Source organism: Bidens hawaiensis, unplaced genomic scaffold (assembly GCF_021521415.1).
Source record: "Bidens hawaiensis isolate Kalapana, Puna unplaced genomic scaffold, B.hawaiensis_p1.1 tig00029884_1, whole genome shotgun sequence".
NCBI lineage: Eukaryota > Viridiplantae > Streptophyta > Magnoliopsida > Asterales > Asteraceae > Bidens > Bidens hawaiensis.
The window spans coordinates 1-15,380 of NW_027494962.1; the positions used below are offsets into that span (position 1 = coordinate 1).

Below are 15,380 nucleotides of genomic sequence, written 5' to 3' on the forward strand. Positions count from 1 at the left end.
ATTTCAAAACCAAAACCAAACCAAACCAAACCAAACCGTAAATTCAGTTTTTACAAAAAGATAAAGCCAAAACCGTCGTTTTTTTTGTTCGGTTTTTTCGGTTTCATGCACTCCCTATGAAGTATAATAGTTTAATTTATGTCTATCTGATGCATTTGTTTCCATTTTTGAACATTTGCAGTATTATCCAAGTTTAAATAGGTCAAGATGTTGTTCTAAAGGAATTTGTACCGGTAAATATTGTGTGATTTGAATCTAATTGTGAACCGAATGATTAATTACAATATCTGAAGTTGTTAATATTGTTGTTGTTGAATCAGAGTGTTTCTTGCAGATGAAGACGCCTAATTCAACACGTCCTACGCAGTATCCTTATCGGTGTATTGTATTGAGAATAATATGATTAATTGATTATGATATTTGGTTTAATGTTAATGTTTTCTTGACAAAATTTAAGATGTCCGTTTTGCAAAACGTTAAACTACGCGGTCGAGTATAGAGGCGTGAAAACGAAAGAAGAAAAGGGGCAGGAGCAAATTGTAAGCATTAAACTCGCTTATTTTATACTTGTTAGGCCTGTGATAGAACCGAACATTTAGTGAACAGTACCGGCTGCTGTTTGGCGGGCAGTTCGTTTACGTATGCCTGTTTAATAAAGGAACGAATATGAACAAATTTTTTTTTCATTTGGTTAAACGAATGAACATGAACACATGTCTAGTTTGCTCATTTACGTTTGTGAACGCAATTACGTTCGTTCATTTACATCCATTTTTGTTCATTAGTTAACGTTTGCTTAAGTTCGTTTGTTCATGTTCATTAATACTTTCATTTAATTTTCTTTTGGTCATCACAACTTAGTGTAGATTTAATAAATTTTTAGGCCTGATACATTGTTCTACACCTTACATTTAACTAGTTTTAGCTTAGTTATGTTCATTCATTTATGTTCAGCTCGTACACGTTCGTGAACCGTTCGTTTATACTGTTAATGAACATACGAACATGCTCCTTTTCTTTTCGAACGAACACAATTACACAAACAAGAAAACCCCGCTTGTTTAATTGTTCGTGTTCTAGCGTTTGTTAGGTTAAAGTTAAATGAACGAACATGAACATGCTCGGCTTGTGTACGTTCGGTTCGCTTGCAAGCCTACTCGGTCTATTGCTGCATTTTGAAATTATTATTATTATTATTATTATTATTATTATTTTTTTTTTTGCGTATTCTTGTTTTGTTTACAGGAAGAGCAAAGAGTGATAGAAGCAAAAATAAGAATGAGACAACAAGAAATTCAAGATGAAGAGGAAAGAATGTTAAAAAGGCAAGAAACGGGTTCTTCAAACAGGGTCGTTGAATCAAGGGAGACTGAATATTATTCTAGAGGAGGTATGAAACCAGATATATAATTAAATGTCAGTTTAAATTGGTTATCGTTTACCTTTTGTTCGTCTTTCAATTTAGTATAAGAAGTTTTAATGTTTTATATATGCAGCAGCCTCTTCTTCTGAAGGTGAGGAAATTGTTTCCGCTTCAAATCCTGCAACCATCAGACATCCTACACGTTATAGGGAGAACAGGTGCGTGATCTTTTATTTATTTATTTTATTTTTTAATTTTTTTAGTGCATGGTTGCATTTATATTTTAAGTTGCATGCGAGCTTTGAAAATTGGTATTGTTATACCTGCATATATTGTTCGACCCAACGTCCTTGACGAGTTTAACGCTTAAAATTGGCTTGTACTATGAATAGCATATACCAGTCTTGTTTCTTTATAGCACTCACAAAAAGGCTAAAACTTTCAGAAAGTTTTTATATAAGTTAACCAGTTTTCAGATATAGGAATAATGTCAACATGGTCAACATCAGAACACATAATTTCCCATTTCATTATTTTGATCGCATAACTAGGGCTGCCCCTGAGAATCGTTAAATAATTTTGGTCCGAAGGCGAGAAAAAAATTTAGGCCTTAAGTAAAAGGTGTTTTTTTTTTAATTTTATTGGGTTTAAATAATTAAATTCTTAAATGGGCTTATTAGGTTGTGCAAAAAGTTTTTTTTTTCTTTTTTTAAAATAAAAATGGGCTTAAATGAATTGGGTAAGCTGGTTTAAAATTTAAATATTAAGAATACATATTTTTTTTCAAAATAAAATATTAATGTTTTTAAAAAAATTTTCGGACCTACCGGGGTGATCATGTGATCTTCGCTAGGTTTTCAATTTTCTTGCTTTACCAACATAGCATCTTGAAAGCTTTAGATAAATTTCGAACATTAATTTTAAGTATATTTAAAATGCCACCATAGATACAAACACACCTTAAATATTATTTGGTCTGTGTGATTTGACTGCAGAGATGACGAGTTTGATCTTGATCCTGAAAACATAATGCTCATGGAAGCCATCTGGTTGTCTTTTCAGGTACTTTTACGAGTATCGTTTACACTTTCATCGTTGTTTACAGTTGTAAATTTCTTATATATAAGTTCCAAAATGGGTAAACCGGGCGGGTCAACTGGTCAAAACAAATAAATTTTGTACTGGGTCAAAGCGATTTGTCAAAAGTATATAACTTTATCATAACATGATAACAACTCAATGATAATAGTTATTAAGTGTGTTTATGGTTATAGGAGGATAACAAGCACAAACACGATAACCATAATTACGGTGATGCCACCCAATTAGCAAAATACGCAACCGAAGTTCGTCTTTTAGCATCCATGGCCCCACAAGCCGAATACTCCGCTTCGTCGTCTTCGCCTTCCGGCGGACTCGCATGCGCGATAGCCGCCCTCGCCGAACGCCAGCAAACGGGAGGCGAGTCATCAACAAATTACAACGCTTATAGCGTGAGTTTATCAAGATACAACGCGCATCCGAACCATAGTCATCAATCAATATCACTTAATAACCATTTGCAATTTAATCATGACAATAGTTCAGAACATATGGGAGAAACCGGGTACGGGTATAATGGTAATTTGAGCCTGAGGAGAGTGGATGATAATAATATAAGCAGAGGGCATTATGGTCAATTCGATGAGGTGGAAAATGTTAATGGGAGTATAGTTCCTGAGAGCTTTGAAGAGCAGATGATGTTGGCCATGGCGGTTTCGTTGGCCGAGGCTCGGGCTAGGGCGAACAGTGCACCCGAAGTCGCGTGGATTTAGTGTATGTGTGTGTGTGTTAAGGTGTATTTGTGTTGTGGTATACAGTAATGTAAAACATGAAAAAAAGAAAAATGAAATGTAGATTTGTGGGTAGAGGTTTGAACCATGAATGCATACAAGACGGATAATCACAACCCCTTTTTGTTTTTGAAGTGTTGTATGATTGTTGTTATGGGGTTATTCAGATTTGTTGTTTGGAATCAAATTTGATTTCTTGTTTTTTTTTTTGTTTATATTTGGTTTTTATGCAATGTTGAGCCAAATTGTTTTTCGGGTTTTGGGTTTTTCGGATTTTAAAGTTTTAAATCTTGACCCGAAACCTAACACAAATCTCTCACGGTTTTTTAGGTTCGGATTATTTCGGATTGGATTAATCGGGTTTCGAGTATACCAGAAACTAATAACAAAAAACAATTTTTTTTAAAAAAAAAACTACAATGTTAAAATTAAAACATAATCTTTAGTGCTCGTGACACAAATAATCAAATAATAAACCAACATAACTTGATAAAACTATTCAAAAGAAGAGTAAATCATACTTGAACCACAATCGTCTTCAATCAGACGTGATTTGGTTGTTCGATTACGGTTGCTAATAGTAATAAACAGAAACTTAAATTAACCATAAACAATCGATACATAATAACTGCTAAGATTTAGCCTATTATAACTAAAAATATTCTTAATTTAAAAACTAAAAGTTTATTCGGGTTTACCAAGAACTTATAAATTAAACCCAATAACTAACCCGAATTACTTCGGTTCGGGTTCGGGTTTTTTGGGTCGGGTTAGTTCGGGTCCGGGTATGAATTTTCTCGGGCTGGGTTTTGGTAAAAGTGACGCCCGTGACCCGTATGCTGGAGTATTGGTCCAACTGTCTAAATAAAAAGCCCAACTGGACCGAGGGTAGGGACAAATCTAAGAGATTCAAGACTGAATCATACTATATTATCATATCAATGTCATGTTTTTGTGGTGGATTTAGAAGTAAATTTAAGAGGTATTTCAAAAATATTTGGACTCAGAGGAATTCTAATATTTGCTTAGGTGTATCCGAATACGTAAAATGGAGAAAAAAAAATTGTGATTAACTTTGCATATTGCCAAGAAAGTTGAGAATGCTACATTCGCCACTAGGCTTAATGCATGGTTAGGGGTGTAAACGGGCTGAGCCGAGCTTTGACTTGATTAGTTTGGAGCCCGGCTCGTTCAACTTACTAGAGCTTGAGCATGAGCTTGTCTCATTTTGAGCTAAATTTTAAAAATTCGAGCTTGGCTCATGACTTTTTTTTTATTATTTTTTATTATTTTTTTGCACTGGGTGCTCGTATATTAGTCATTCACCTACAAAGTTATTTTTTATATACCTTTATTTTTTTTTATATATGTCACAGTATATATTATCTAGTTATTTTATCATAAGTTTATACATAAAGATTATTATTATACAAATATATATTTAAAGAATTAAATACAAATTATATAGATAGGAGGAGTCTTTGAGCTCACGAGCTAGCTCGGCCTTGATAAGTAAAGCTTGAGGTTGGGCTCGTTTACTAAATAAGATTATTTTTAGGCTCGAGCTCATTTAAGCTTGACTCGTTTTTAGTTTTTTACGAGCCTATCTTGAGTAACTCATCGACAGTTTGGCTCATTTACACCCCTATATGTACGGCCATAATCCCTATAAATTACAAGTTGTTTTAAAAATATATATGTAATTAAAATGTAAAAATAACCATTCACTTTTATAACAATAAGCAAATACCTTTAATGAATTACAAAAATCACCAATAACATAGCACATAGACATAAGTCACATAACAAACACATCTCTACATAATATTACAAGTAGCATGAGTGTTTTCATCACTAAAAGCAGCACCAGTCTGGTGTCTAATCAAACCCGAAGACTGGACCGGATTATAAACATGGTGATCATCATAACCGTGTTTGTAGTAGTTGTAGGATGAAGCCGAAGATGGCTGTCGGGTGTAGAATGTCGCGGAGGGGGCTGGACCCGAAGCACCATTTTGTTGTTGTTGAGCATATTGGTTAACATTGTAGTTATGTGTTCGGATATCAGGGTTATAGGGTATGTTCCATATCTCGGCTCGCCTGCCAGTTTTTCTAACCTTCTTTAACACTTTCTTCTCATCGGCGATTCCGGTGACTGTTACCTTTTGTAAACCCATGTCTATGTCTACATTCTCCACCCCTGTGTATGTTTAGAGTTTGTTACAAAAATAAGTTATTCAAGTTATTAGTCTTTTTTAAGCAATTAGTGAAAATTAATGTTTTTTTCTTGTTCCATATAACATACTTCTAAGTTGTAACTTTTATTATTATTAATATATATGTAATCATGTATAACAAGTAAATGTGTGACATAACACACTACTAAACAACGGAGTATCAATGACGGATACCATTCGTTGATATTTATTAACGGAATATAGATGGATCTAGAGGGAGAGTTTGGATTTGGTTGTTTATGATGGGAAAAGTATCCCCGTAGATTAATTCATGAATTACTTAGGGGCTGTTTAGTTCATTCAGATATGAATGAGTCAGATCTGAATGAGACTCTATCCCATTCAGCAACAACAATAAGTCTGAATGATTCAGACCAAATTCCATTATGATGTTTTTCTGTTTGGAACCAAACAGTCTGAAGTCTGAATTAGATGTTTACATCTGAATGATTCCATTCAGATGTAAACAAACAGCCCGTTAGTCAAAATCGATCTACCGTTTTCACAAATTATTCATAAGCAGGAGAAGAAATGAAACATAGAATTGATAGAAAAAACACAATAAAAAAATCAAATTGAAATAATGAAAAAAATAAAAAGAATAATGGAGAATAACCCCCAAAAATTTCGGAAAATATTAAAAATAAAGCATATTGAATTAATAGTTTCGAGGATAAAAGTTTGGATTGAATTCCAACCTAGGTTTTTCAGTTGTTGAATGGTGTGGGGTTGATTATCAACGAACACGCCGTTGGTAATCTACCACGAATAAGAAGCTATTTTGATTTTATTCTCGCTCAGTCTTTTCTCAGTGTGGGCCGTTTGCAACAATGTAAAACTTTCTATAAATAGAACTACAAGCTTAGTGTGCCACCGTCGGCCTTCCAAGCCTAAAAGTGACACCTTTCTTGTATTTTAAATAAGACCGCTCATTGGTTGTGCGCACCATGTCATCAAATTACGTCGGTAACCTTGTTGAAAATGAGATCACCCACAGAGGTCTTTTCGACAAATTTTGCGTGGTAAAAGTCTAATCGACCGATTGCCAACAGAATCATCCGTTAGTGATACTCCTTGTTTTTTAGTAACACCGTTACGACTACCAAAACTTGTGTCATTTATCATTGTTGTAAAGTTACTTAAGACATAGTAAAAACTAATGCAACTTACAATAAGAAAGCAAAATATTTCCTTCTTTAATAACAGACGGTTTAAAAAATCAAATAACGTCCCCTAAATTTATACCCTCTTCGGTCCCATTAAAAGTGTTCACATTTCCTTTTTTAGTTGTCTCATTACAAATGTCAATTCTCAAAATTTATTAGCCAATTTCCAAGTTACTCTTAAACACACACAACTAACATTAATAAACAATATTGATGGACCCAATTTCTAAGGACATTATTGTCATTTGGTAAGCAAATAAAATAATAATTTAATCTACCTTAAACTTTGTGTTTTTCAAACTAAGACACTTTAACCGAGACTGAAGGAGTATATATTACCTTTGAGTCTTTGAAGAGCTTTTCGGATCTTGTTCTCACACCCGGGGCAATCTACATGAACTCGCATTTCTATGATCTACATGTTCAAGAAACCAAGAATTACTCGTTGATCGATATTACAACCTTTTTAATGGTGGAAATATATATATATATATACACGTACCGCCATCGTGGAATATGTTATGTTTGATCGATTGTTTGTGATGTTACGAGCAGATTTATTTATAAGACACTTTGTGCTTAAATTGATCTTGATTATATGCTTGCATGATATACATGTTAAGTTATATACATGCATATGTGCATGTGTATGGCCCTTGATGTGTGGTACACCGACTTGTTCCTTGTCTTTCGTTTGTAGAAACCATAATAATGGTTAAAGCAGATTAAAACTTGATTCTCAAGGTATCTTCACGGTGTTCACGTGCTACCTAAGCAAGAAACATATTAAATCAATGCTAGAGTATTTACATCCCAGGCTTTATATTGACATTTATCTCTATAATATAATAGAAAATATATATATAGTTTTCACTTATTTAGTTTCCATGTATCATTCTTCAAACTTGAAAGTATATAGCAAAGATTAATAGTAATTCTATACATATAGAAGAGACTATTTATCATTCTTGGAATAGAATGTATAGCAAAGAAAAAAATAATTAAATAAGTGTTTGTAAGTAAGAAACAAAAAATTTGAAGATGTTATAAAAGTACATACAAAATTTAGAGAAGAGGTGTGTTTTTAGTTTAGTTATATATAGAGAGATGACAAAGAGATGTTAGTGCTCTAAGAGCATTCACAACCCGCTCACTATATTTTGTGAGGAGGTTTTACAAATTGTAGGATGTGGTTGGGATTGGTTGTGAGTAGAAGAGAAAAAAATGTTATGAGGAAAGTCATATTTGAGAATACACTATTCATTCAATTCCGGACAATTTTTTAAGCTTCGCCCTTGCTATTGTAAAACTCGTTTGTAATGATATTTAGCTTGGTTACATATCTAAATGACTCATAGAGCCTCATAATGGTTAAATTTCAATTACACGCTAAATGATTAAGAGACAGTCTCTTAATCAGTCACACATCTTATTAATCAACACTTAATTGTCAAACAACCCCTTAATGTGAACTGTTTATTGTTGTAGACTAAATTACTGCGAGGACAAAAAGAAGAAACATAAATCGTTTAATTTTTCTACCAATGGTTAATATTTTAATAAAACATTTCCTTTTTAATACAAAATCGTATGTTATTTACATAGAAAATCATTAACTAGTTAATTTGTTCATATTTATGTCTACGAGACCATGGGCGAATTTAATATGAGTTCACCAGGTTCATAAAAACTCATTGATTTTTAAATTTACGTTAAAATGATATATAAAAAGGTTTAGGGAACTCATAAGTTTTTTAAAAATGAACTCATGACAAAACGTTAAAGATGGTACATTGGTAAATTCCTTTACCCTAAGGCACTTCCAATCTTGGAAGATGTAAAGTTCAAGTCTTCTAAAACCAATTTTGGTAACTTATTATTATTAATTATTATTATTATTATGATTATTATTATTATTATTAACTTTTGGTAGACCATCACTGTGTTACAGGGGTGAGTGGAAAACCGAAGTAACCGAACCGAAACCGAATTAGCTGAAAAACCGAACCGACGCATTGACCGACGTTTAACTTTTTGTTTTTTTGAAAGACCGAGTTTTCGATTTCGATTCAGTTATCCATTTAAAAAAAACCGAAAAAAGCGAACCGATTGATGGTGATAAAAATTATCAAGATAATAAGGAATAGACTAAACTTTGAAGATAAATAAGATGATAAATGAAGACGTGCACAAAATTATAATGCATTTTAATTAAAAACTTTGTTAAATTTTAAACTCTATTTAACAACTTTGTATTCGTAAAGTTTCACGTAACACGTGCCTATTTTTGTTTTTTGAATTCAATATATTTGTAGTACTCTAATACGTCTATACAAGCTATTAATATGCATTTTCATTTTTTATTTTTTATGCAATGTCTACACAATGAAAAAAACCCGAAAATAACCGAACCTAAAACGAAAATAACCGGAAAACCGAAAAATCGAAAACCGAATGGTTTGTATATTCAAATAACCGATTACTTCGATTTCAGTTTGGGTTTCCCCTAATAACCGAACCGAACCGAACTGTGCTCAGCCCTACTCTGTTATTAATTGAGATTTTAAATAGCTAAAAAAGAGCATTTTAACTTCTGATTCTTCTCATTCTTATCGACCTTGTACTTTTATTTAGTGTTTTTTAAATGAACATATTGTTTTATTATAATATCATATTATATAATATTCTTTGAGCCGACCCGTCCATAAAATTTGACGTTTGGTTGCATTTTAATTTGTACACCGAAAATATGTAAACCCGTAGGAAAAAAATTCCTGAATCCTTACGCATGGAATATATAACCTAAACACAGTAAACAAATGTTGTTAGTTTTTTCAGATTGTTAAAAGATATGAATGTACACGGTATTTTAATATATTTTTTGTATTTTATTATTTTTTTAAATAATTCAAAAGGTATAGAGTTACTTATAATATAATTATATTATGTAATAGTAGTAATGCGCAAGTTATGATCGTTGACTAGATCGAAAATTTAGATGTTCATTAAGCATGAGAGGATCTTACACTATGATCCCACTTTTAATTTGCTTCTTTATTAACGTTTCTTTTGGCAAGAAAGAACCAGGGCCGGCCTAAAGGCATGGTTGGGTAGTTGACGGCTACAGGTCCGACATCTGCTAGGCCCGGTTTTTATTTTCAAACTTTTTTTATGTATTTTTACCAAAAAAAATATATATAATCAATGTTTCAACACAATTACATAACCACTAGTTTGGTCCAGTGGTAAAAGGGGATGACATTTAACCAGAAGGTTGTGGTAGCTAGTCTTATTTGAAACAATTTTAAATTTATTTTTATACAAAAGTTTATTACACAACTCAAATAATAATCAAGTAAGCTCATTTAAAATTAAATTGCTTAAACCAACAAAATGTTTTTTTTACTTAAAGTTCAAAAAGATTTTCGTCTTTGACCCACAATTTATTTCGTCTTTTCGAAGCCGGCCTGGAAAGAACACACTAATTTAAGATTGGAGGGATGCTAAAAAGGACTACATGGCCATATTGGTGGTTACATATTGATGCAAAACGGAAACGCAAACAAATAGTTATCAAGAACACATGGTTGAAATCCAGATCGATAATTCTTAATCGAAAGCTTTGATTACATTCTTAAAAGAGAAAAGCACATTTATAAAAGGAAACAAGATAAAGTAATCATAAAAAATCGATTTAATTAAAAAAAAAAGAGATAAATGAGTCATGCCCTCTTAACCATGTCCGATCCTAACCGTTTTCCTTATCGTCCAATTCTACATACCCATTTTCACGTCACATAAGATCATTAGATACATCGAGGAAGTCGACCTGATCGACAAAATACCCCAAGGGTTTCTCATTGTCATTCAACTCTTAATCGACCAGCGTCTCTACTCGGTTCCTTTGTTTAATCACTATGTAGCTCTATCTCCCTAATCTGTTCCTACATATGTATATACACGACACGTGGATCATGGTTGTTTTTACACAGGGGGCGACCTATGGCACGCCCAACCATTTGTTGATGCAAATGAAAGTGCAAACAAATTGTTACCAAGAACAAATAGTTGAAAACCAAGTGATTCTTGAAAGCTTCGAATTCTTGAACGATATAACTTAACTAGTTTTTATCCATCGTATTACAGAAGTTGTTTTATATTATTTGTGCCTAATATTTATTTATATCTTGAATTTTAATTTTTTTATTGTATAAAAGTTAATAATATACTCATGACTTGATAATAAATTGTTTTACACATAAATGAGATGTTATAACCCGGTTTAAAAGCTAAATGAGTTTGATGAGACCTAAGACGTTTATTTTTTTACTATAAAATTGATTTTTCTAATTATAATTATAAATAGTATATATTTTTTTTAAATACATAAGATATTAATTTCATGTATATTCATATTTTATGGCATTTTTATATCAAATATTTGGTAAGATTGGTTTTTTAAATAATGAGATGTTATAACCCGTTTAAGGAATATCTGAGTTTGGTGAGACCCATACCCGTGAATTCGGGTCAAATGCATGAGAAACTTCCATTTATAAATTAAGCAAAGCTGGTTATTCCAAAAAAAAGGAAGCGACCATATCGGGACACATGTGATTTTTATGGTTTCGTCCATATATATATATATATTATAGATTATAGATATAGATGTCTAACCAAACAACAAAGCAATCCTAGATCATAGTTACATAAATCGCTCACAGACCCACGATTTTCGTATTGGTACGTTGTGTACCCAATCGCAATTCGCCGGCATTTCGGTAGCCGGAGAATTCGCGACTTCAAATTCCGGTACGTTTCGATCCCTAACAACCTAAATCGCGATTTAATTGATGCTGGTCCATCGCTTTTATTGATTAAGAATTCGCGATTTTACTGAATTGAAAGAGGAAGAAGAATAGATAGATGAGGAAGATGGAGAAGAAACAGAGCGGCTGTAATGCAATCTTTGTTATTTAGGATTTTAAAAGTTATAATTTAACATTAACTCCCTACACTTTCATCCTTAACATTTTAGTCCCTTAAATTTATAAATGTTTACATAAAAACTATTAAAAATGTAAAATTAGTTTGTGTACTCTAATAACTAACTCCCTCTATTCTCACTTGTTTACATTTGATCCTTAATCTCATATATTTATACATAAAAAGTATTAAATTAAATTTATAATATATATAAATTATAAATAGCTAGTTTTTTATTTGGGTGCATCGAACCGAACTATATGGTACACCGTACCGGTTCGTACCGAAATGAACCTACCCCCTCCGTACCGAATTCGTCTAGCCTAGCGAACCGCGTACCCGTACCGAAGCGTACCGCGATTTATGTGACTATGTCCTAGATCCTATCTGATAGTAGAAAATGATCGAATTCAAAAAGGAAACAACATAAAATAAACATGGAAATTGTTTTAAATGGTTTAAATAAAAAAAAATCAAATAGAAATAAACAAGTTCTGCACTCCTTAGCGGCGTCTGACCTTTACCGTTCTCCTCATTGCAAGCCCACATGACCGATCTTAACGTCACATAACATCACTAGAATTATCGAGGAGCTCATCTTGTTCACTCTTAGACATGTAGAAGGGGCACATGATGAATGGAATGTCAAAAACTTTATTGCTTATTGCGAAGGTTCACTAGAGCCGACAACATCTGTCAAGTAAAAGTCTCCACGCGAATATGAGATTTTCAAGGGTAAAGTCACCAACTCATGCATTATCTACAAAAAGAAATAATCGATGCAAATCTAAAACAATTTTGTTACGACTTCTTACTTGTAAACTCTTGTCTCATCATGTGTACACTACACACTAGTAAAGAAAACGCAATTCGATTTCTTGCTAGCTTGGCATTTGCATGTTTATCCTTATTGACGAAGTCTTTGAAGTTTGACGTGTTTGTGAACGACGAAGACAATGGGCCAACTGGGGCTGTCACCGATAATCTAAATATATATTGGCCAAATGCGAGATATATTTTGGGCCATAAGTAAAAAAGTCTTTTTTTTTATTTAAACAATTAAATTTTTTAATGAGCTAATTCATATACATATAATTAAAAAAAATCAGGCATACTTAAGTGATAGGACCGAGGGCCGTTGACCCGGACCAATTAATTCGCTTTATAAGTGAGTGTGAAACAAATTTCCACCAATAAATAATATTTTAAAATTTTGTTTGGAAGTTTGGGTCTCTTGCCCAATGTTGTTACGTTTCTGAAAAGAGTTCAGCGGATAACTCAATGACGTCGAAGAACGATAACTCTATTTTATGTAAGATCGGTTTTGACATTTAAAAAGAGGTGACAACACAACTAATTGTTGCCCACTTACCTGCCTTTCTATTATAATTAGATCCTTTTAATATAATATGAATTTTTATGAAACAAAAAAGTTATAAGTTGTTACATGAATATGCTATGATAAAAAAATACCTTACTTTATTTGAGGGTTAACAATGAATTAGTTGAGATGAAAACCAGACTGGCGGCAATTATCTTCGTCGTTCAAGAAACACATCAAACTTGATTCGCCTCCTTGACCCCTTATCCACAAAAGTTGAAAAATCAATGGAAGATTAGTAGAAAAGAATTCCCTTATATGTTGGAACATGTACTAGGTGTTTTGTACTTCGTACTACATGATATGTACTCCAACCTCAACCATACCAATGAATCGTACAAGAATATACATATATATAGGGGAGAGTTATTTTGAGAACCATGGTGAGTTTTAAGAACTTTAAGAACTCAATTTTGGATTACACATTTAATTAAATGATATGAAACATGTGGCTGAGATTAAATGTAATTAAAAAATGAAGCAGGAGAGTGAATAAGTAATTTTGATAATTACACAAGTTTAAACGTTAGTTACACATTTGTAAAAAGTTGATTCGGTGTGTAAAAAATACCGTAATTTTTTGTACATCACTTACACTTACGTATTACACATGTGTAAAAAAAATTCAGAAAAAAAAATTGTTACGTTGAGTTCTTTCGAGTTCTTAAAACTCAAAGTGGTTCTCAAAAGAAATCAATCCTATATATATATATAGGGGAGAGTTATCCTAAAAATAAGTAGTTTCCTAGGAAGACTAGGAATAAATCATAACCGTTGGATCATGTTAATCAATGGTTGAGATTTAAAATTACCAATAACCGACGTAGTTTTCTAGAATTATTCTTTCATCATTATAATCGACATAGTTTCCTAGAATTGTTCTTTCATCATCATTTGTAATGCCAAATGTCAAAATTTTATTGGTTCTTACCATTCCTAGAAAACTCCTTATTCTTATTTGAACCCTTATATATATATATATATATATATATATATATATATATATATATATATATATATATATAGGGTTAAGTTCAAGAAAGAAATCAAATTATTACAAGAAATGAGAGAAATGAATATGAGCCACTAGTTTTATTTTAGGTTTTAAATATTTCAAAATAAATAAAAAAGATGTAAATGCAACAATAAATGCACTCTCTCTTCCCAATTAATACAACTAATATAACCATAATAAATATCTCTAATTAATATATTTAACTAATTTAACTATAATAATTAAAAAGATAAAAACACTAATTTAGTTTTATTTTTTATTTACACATTCTTCATTTTATTCAACATAAATACAATTTATTCATATAATACTATTTCTTTATATTAAAAAATAATTTTCACTCAATATATTAGCATATATCAACGTATTTAAGTTCGATTTATATACATCCTACACAAAGTTATATAACCTACATTTGTTGTGAGCAATAAAAACGTATAATCTACACAAAGTTAAATAAATATACAACCTACACAAAGTTATATAACCTACATAAAATTATATAACCTACACTTGTTTTGAACAAGTGTAGATAATCTACACAAAGTTAAAATTTTTGTGTGTAGGTTATATGTTTTTTGTGTGTATGTTATATGTTTTCGTGTGCGTGTGTATTTTATTGATGATGAATTTTGTGTGTAGGTTAAATGTTTTCCGTGTGTAAGTTATATGCTGTCTTATTCTTATAACAAGTGTAGATTATACGATTTTGTGTAGGTTGTATGTTTTTTGTTGATATCTAATGCAAGAACATGTAAAATTATTTGTTGGTATTATTTATCATAATGTAAGTATGTGTTGATGGATATTAATATATTGAGTTGGAAGAAATTAGTTTTGGATAGAAAGAAATTTTAATGTATGAATAAATTATACGTGTGTAGGATAAAAATTCAAGAAACAAAAAGTAAGTTATAAAAATAAATGAGTTCTTAATATTTTCTAATTATAATAATTTAATTAGTTATATTAATTAAATAAATAAGTATTATAGTTTATTAGTTTTATTAATTGAAGAAAGAGAATAATTAATACTTTCTTTATTTAGCTTTAAGTATTTAAAACTTAAAACAAAACTAGTGGTCCATATTCATTTCTTACATTTCTTGCAATAATATCATTTCTCTCTTGAACCATCCCATATATATATATATATATATATATATATATATAGGGGAGTATTATCATAAAAGTAAGTAGTTTCCTAGGAAGACTAAGAATAAATCATAACAATTGGATCATATCAATCATGATTGAGATTTAAAATTACCAAAAACCGTCATAGTTTCCTAGAATTACTCTTTCACCATTATAACTGACGTAGTTTCTTAAAATTATTCTTTCACCATAGGTTTTAATGCCAAATGTCAAAATTCTATTGGTTCTTACCATTCCTATGA

The 15,380-nt window shown here is 31.4% G+C and overlaps 1 protein-coding gene and 1 pseudogene across 2 annotated transcripts; one reads left to right on the forward strand and one right to left on the reverse strand.

Moving 5' to 3' along the window:
- Positions 1-130: 130 nt before the first annotated feature.
- Positions 131-3,364, forward strand: LOC143579604 (E3 ubiquitin-protein ligase DA2-like; the record flags this gene model as incomplete). Its single annotated transcript, XM_077062858.1, has 7 exons — positions 131-233; positions 321-366; positions 458-539; positions 1,246-1,390; positions 1,500-1,581; positions 2,359-2,437; positions 2,638-3,364. Coding segments are annotated over 7 exons (1,077 nt in total), but the record flags the coding sequence as incomplete, so codon positions are not given.
- Positions 3,365-5,001: 1,637 nt separating this feature from the next.
- Positions 5,002-7,019, reverse strand: LOC143579605 (heavy metal-associated isoprenylated plant protein 28-like; annotated as a pseudogene). The gene is made up of 2 exons (XR_013143492.1): positions 6,938-7,019; positions 5,002-5,395 (listed from the first exon to the last, which is right to left on the reverse strand). The product of XR_013143492.1 is annotated as a heavy metal-associated isoprenylated plant protein 28-like (transcript).
- Between the last annotated feature and the right edge of the window lie 8,361 nt (positions 7,020-15,380).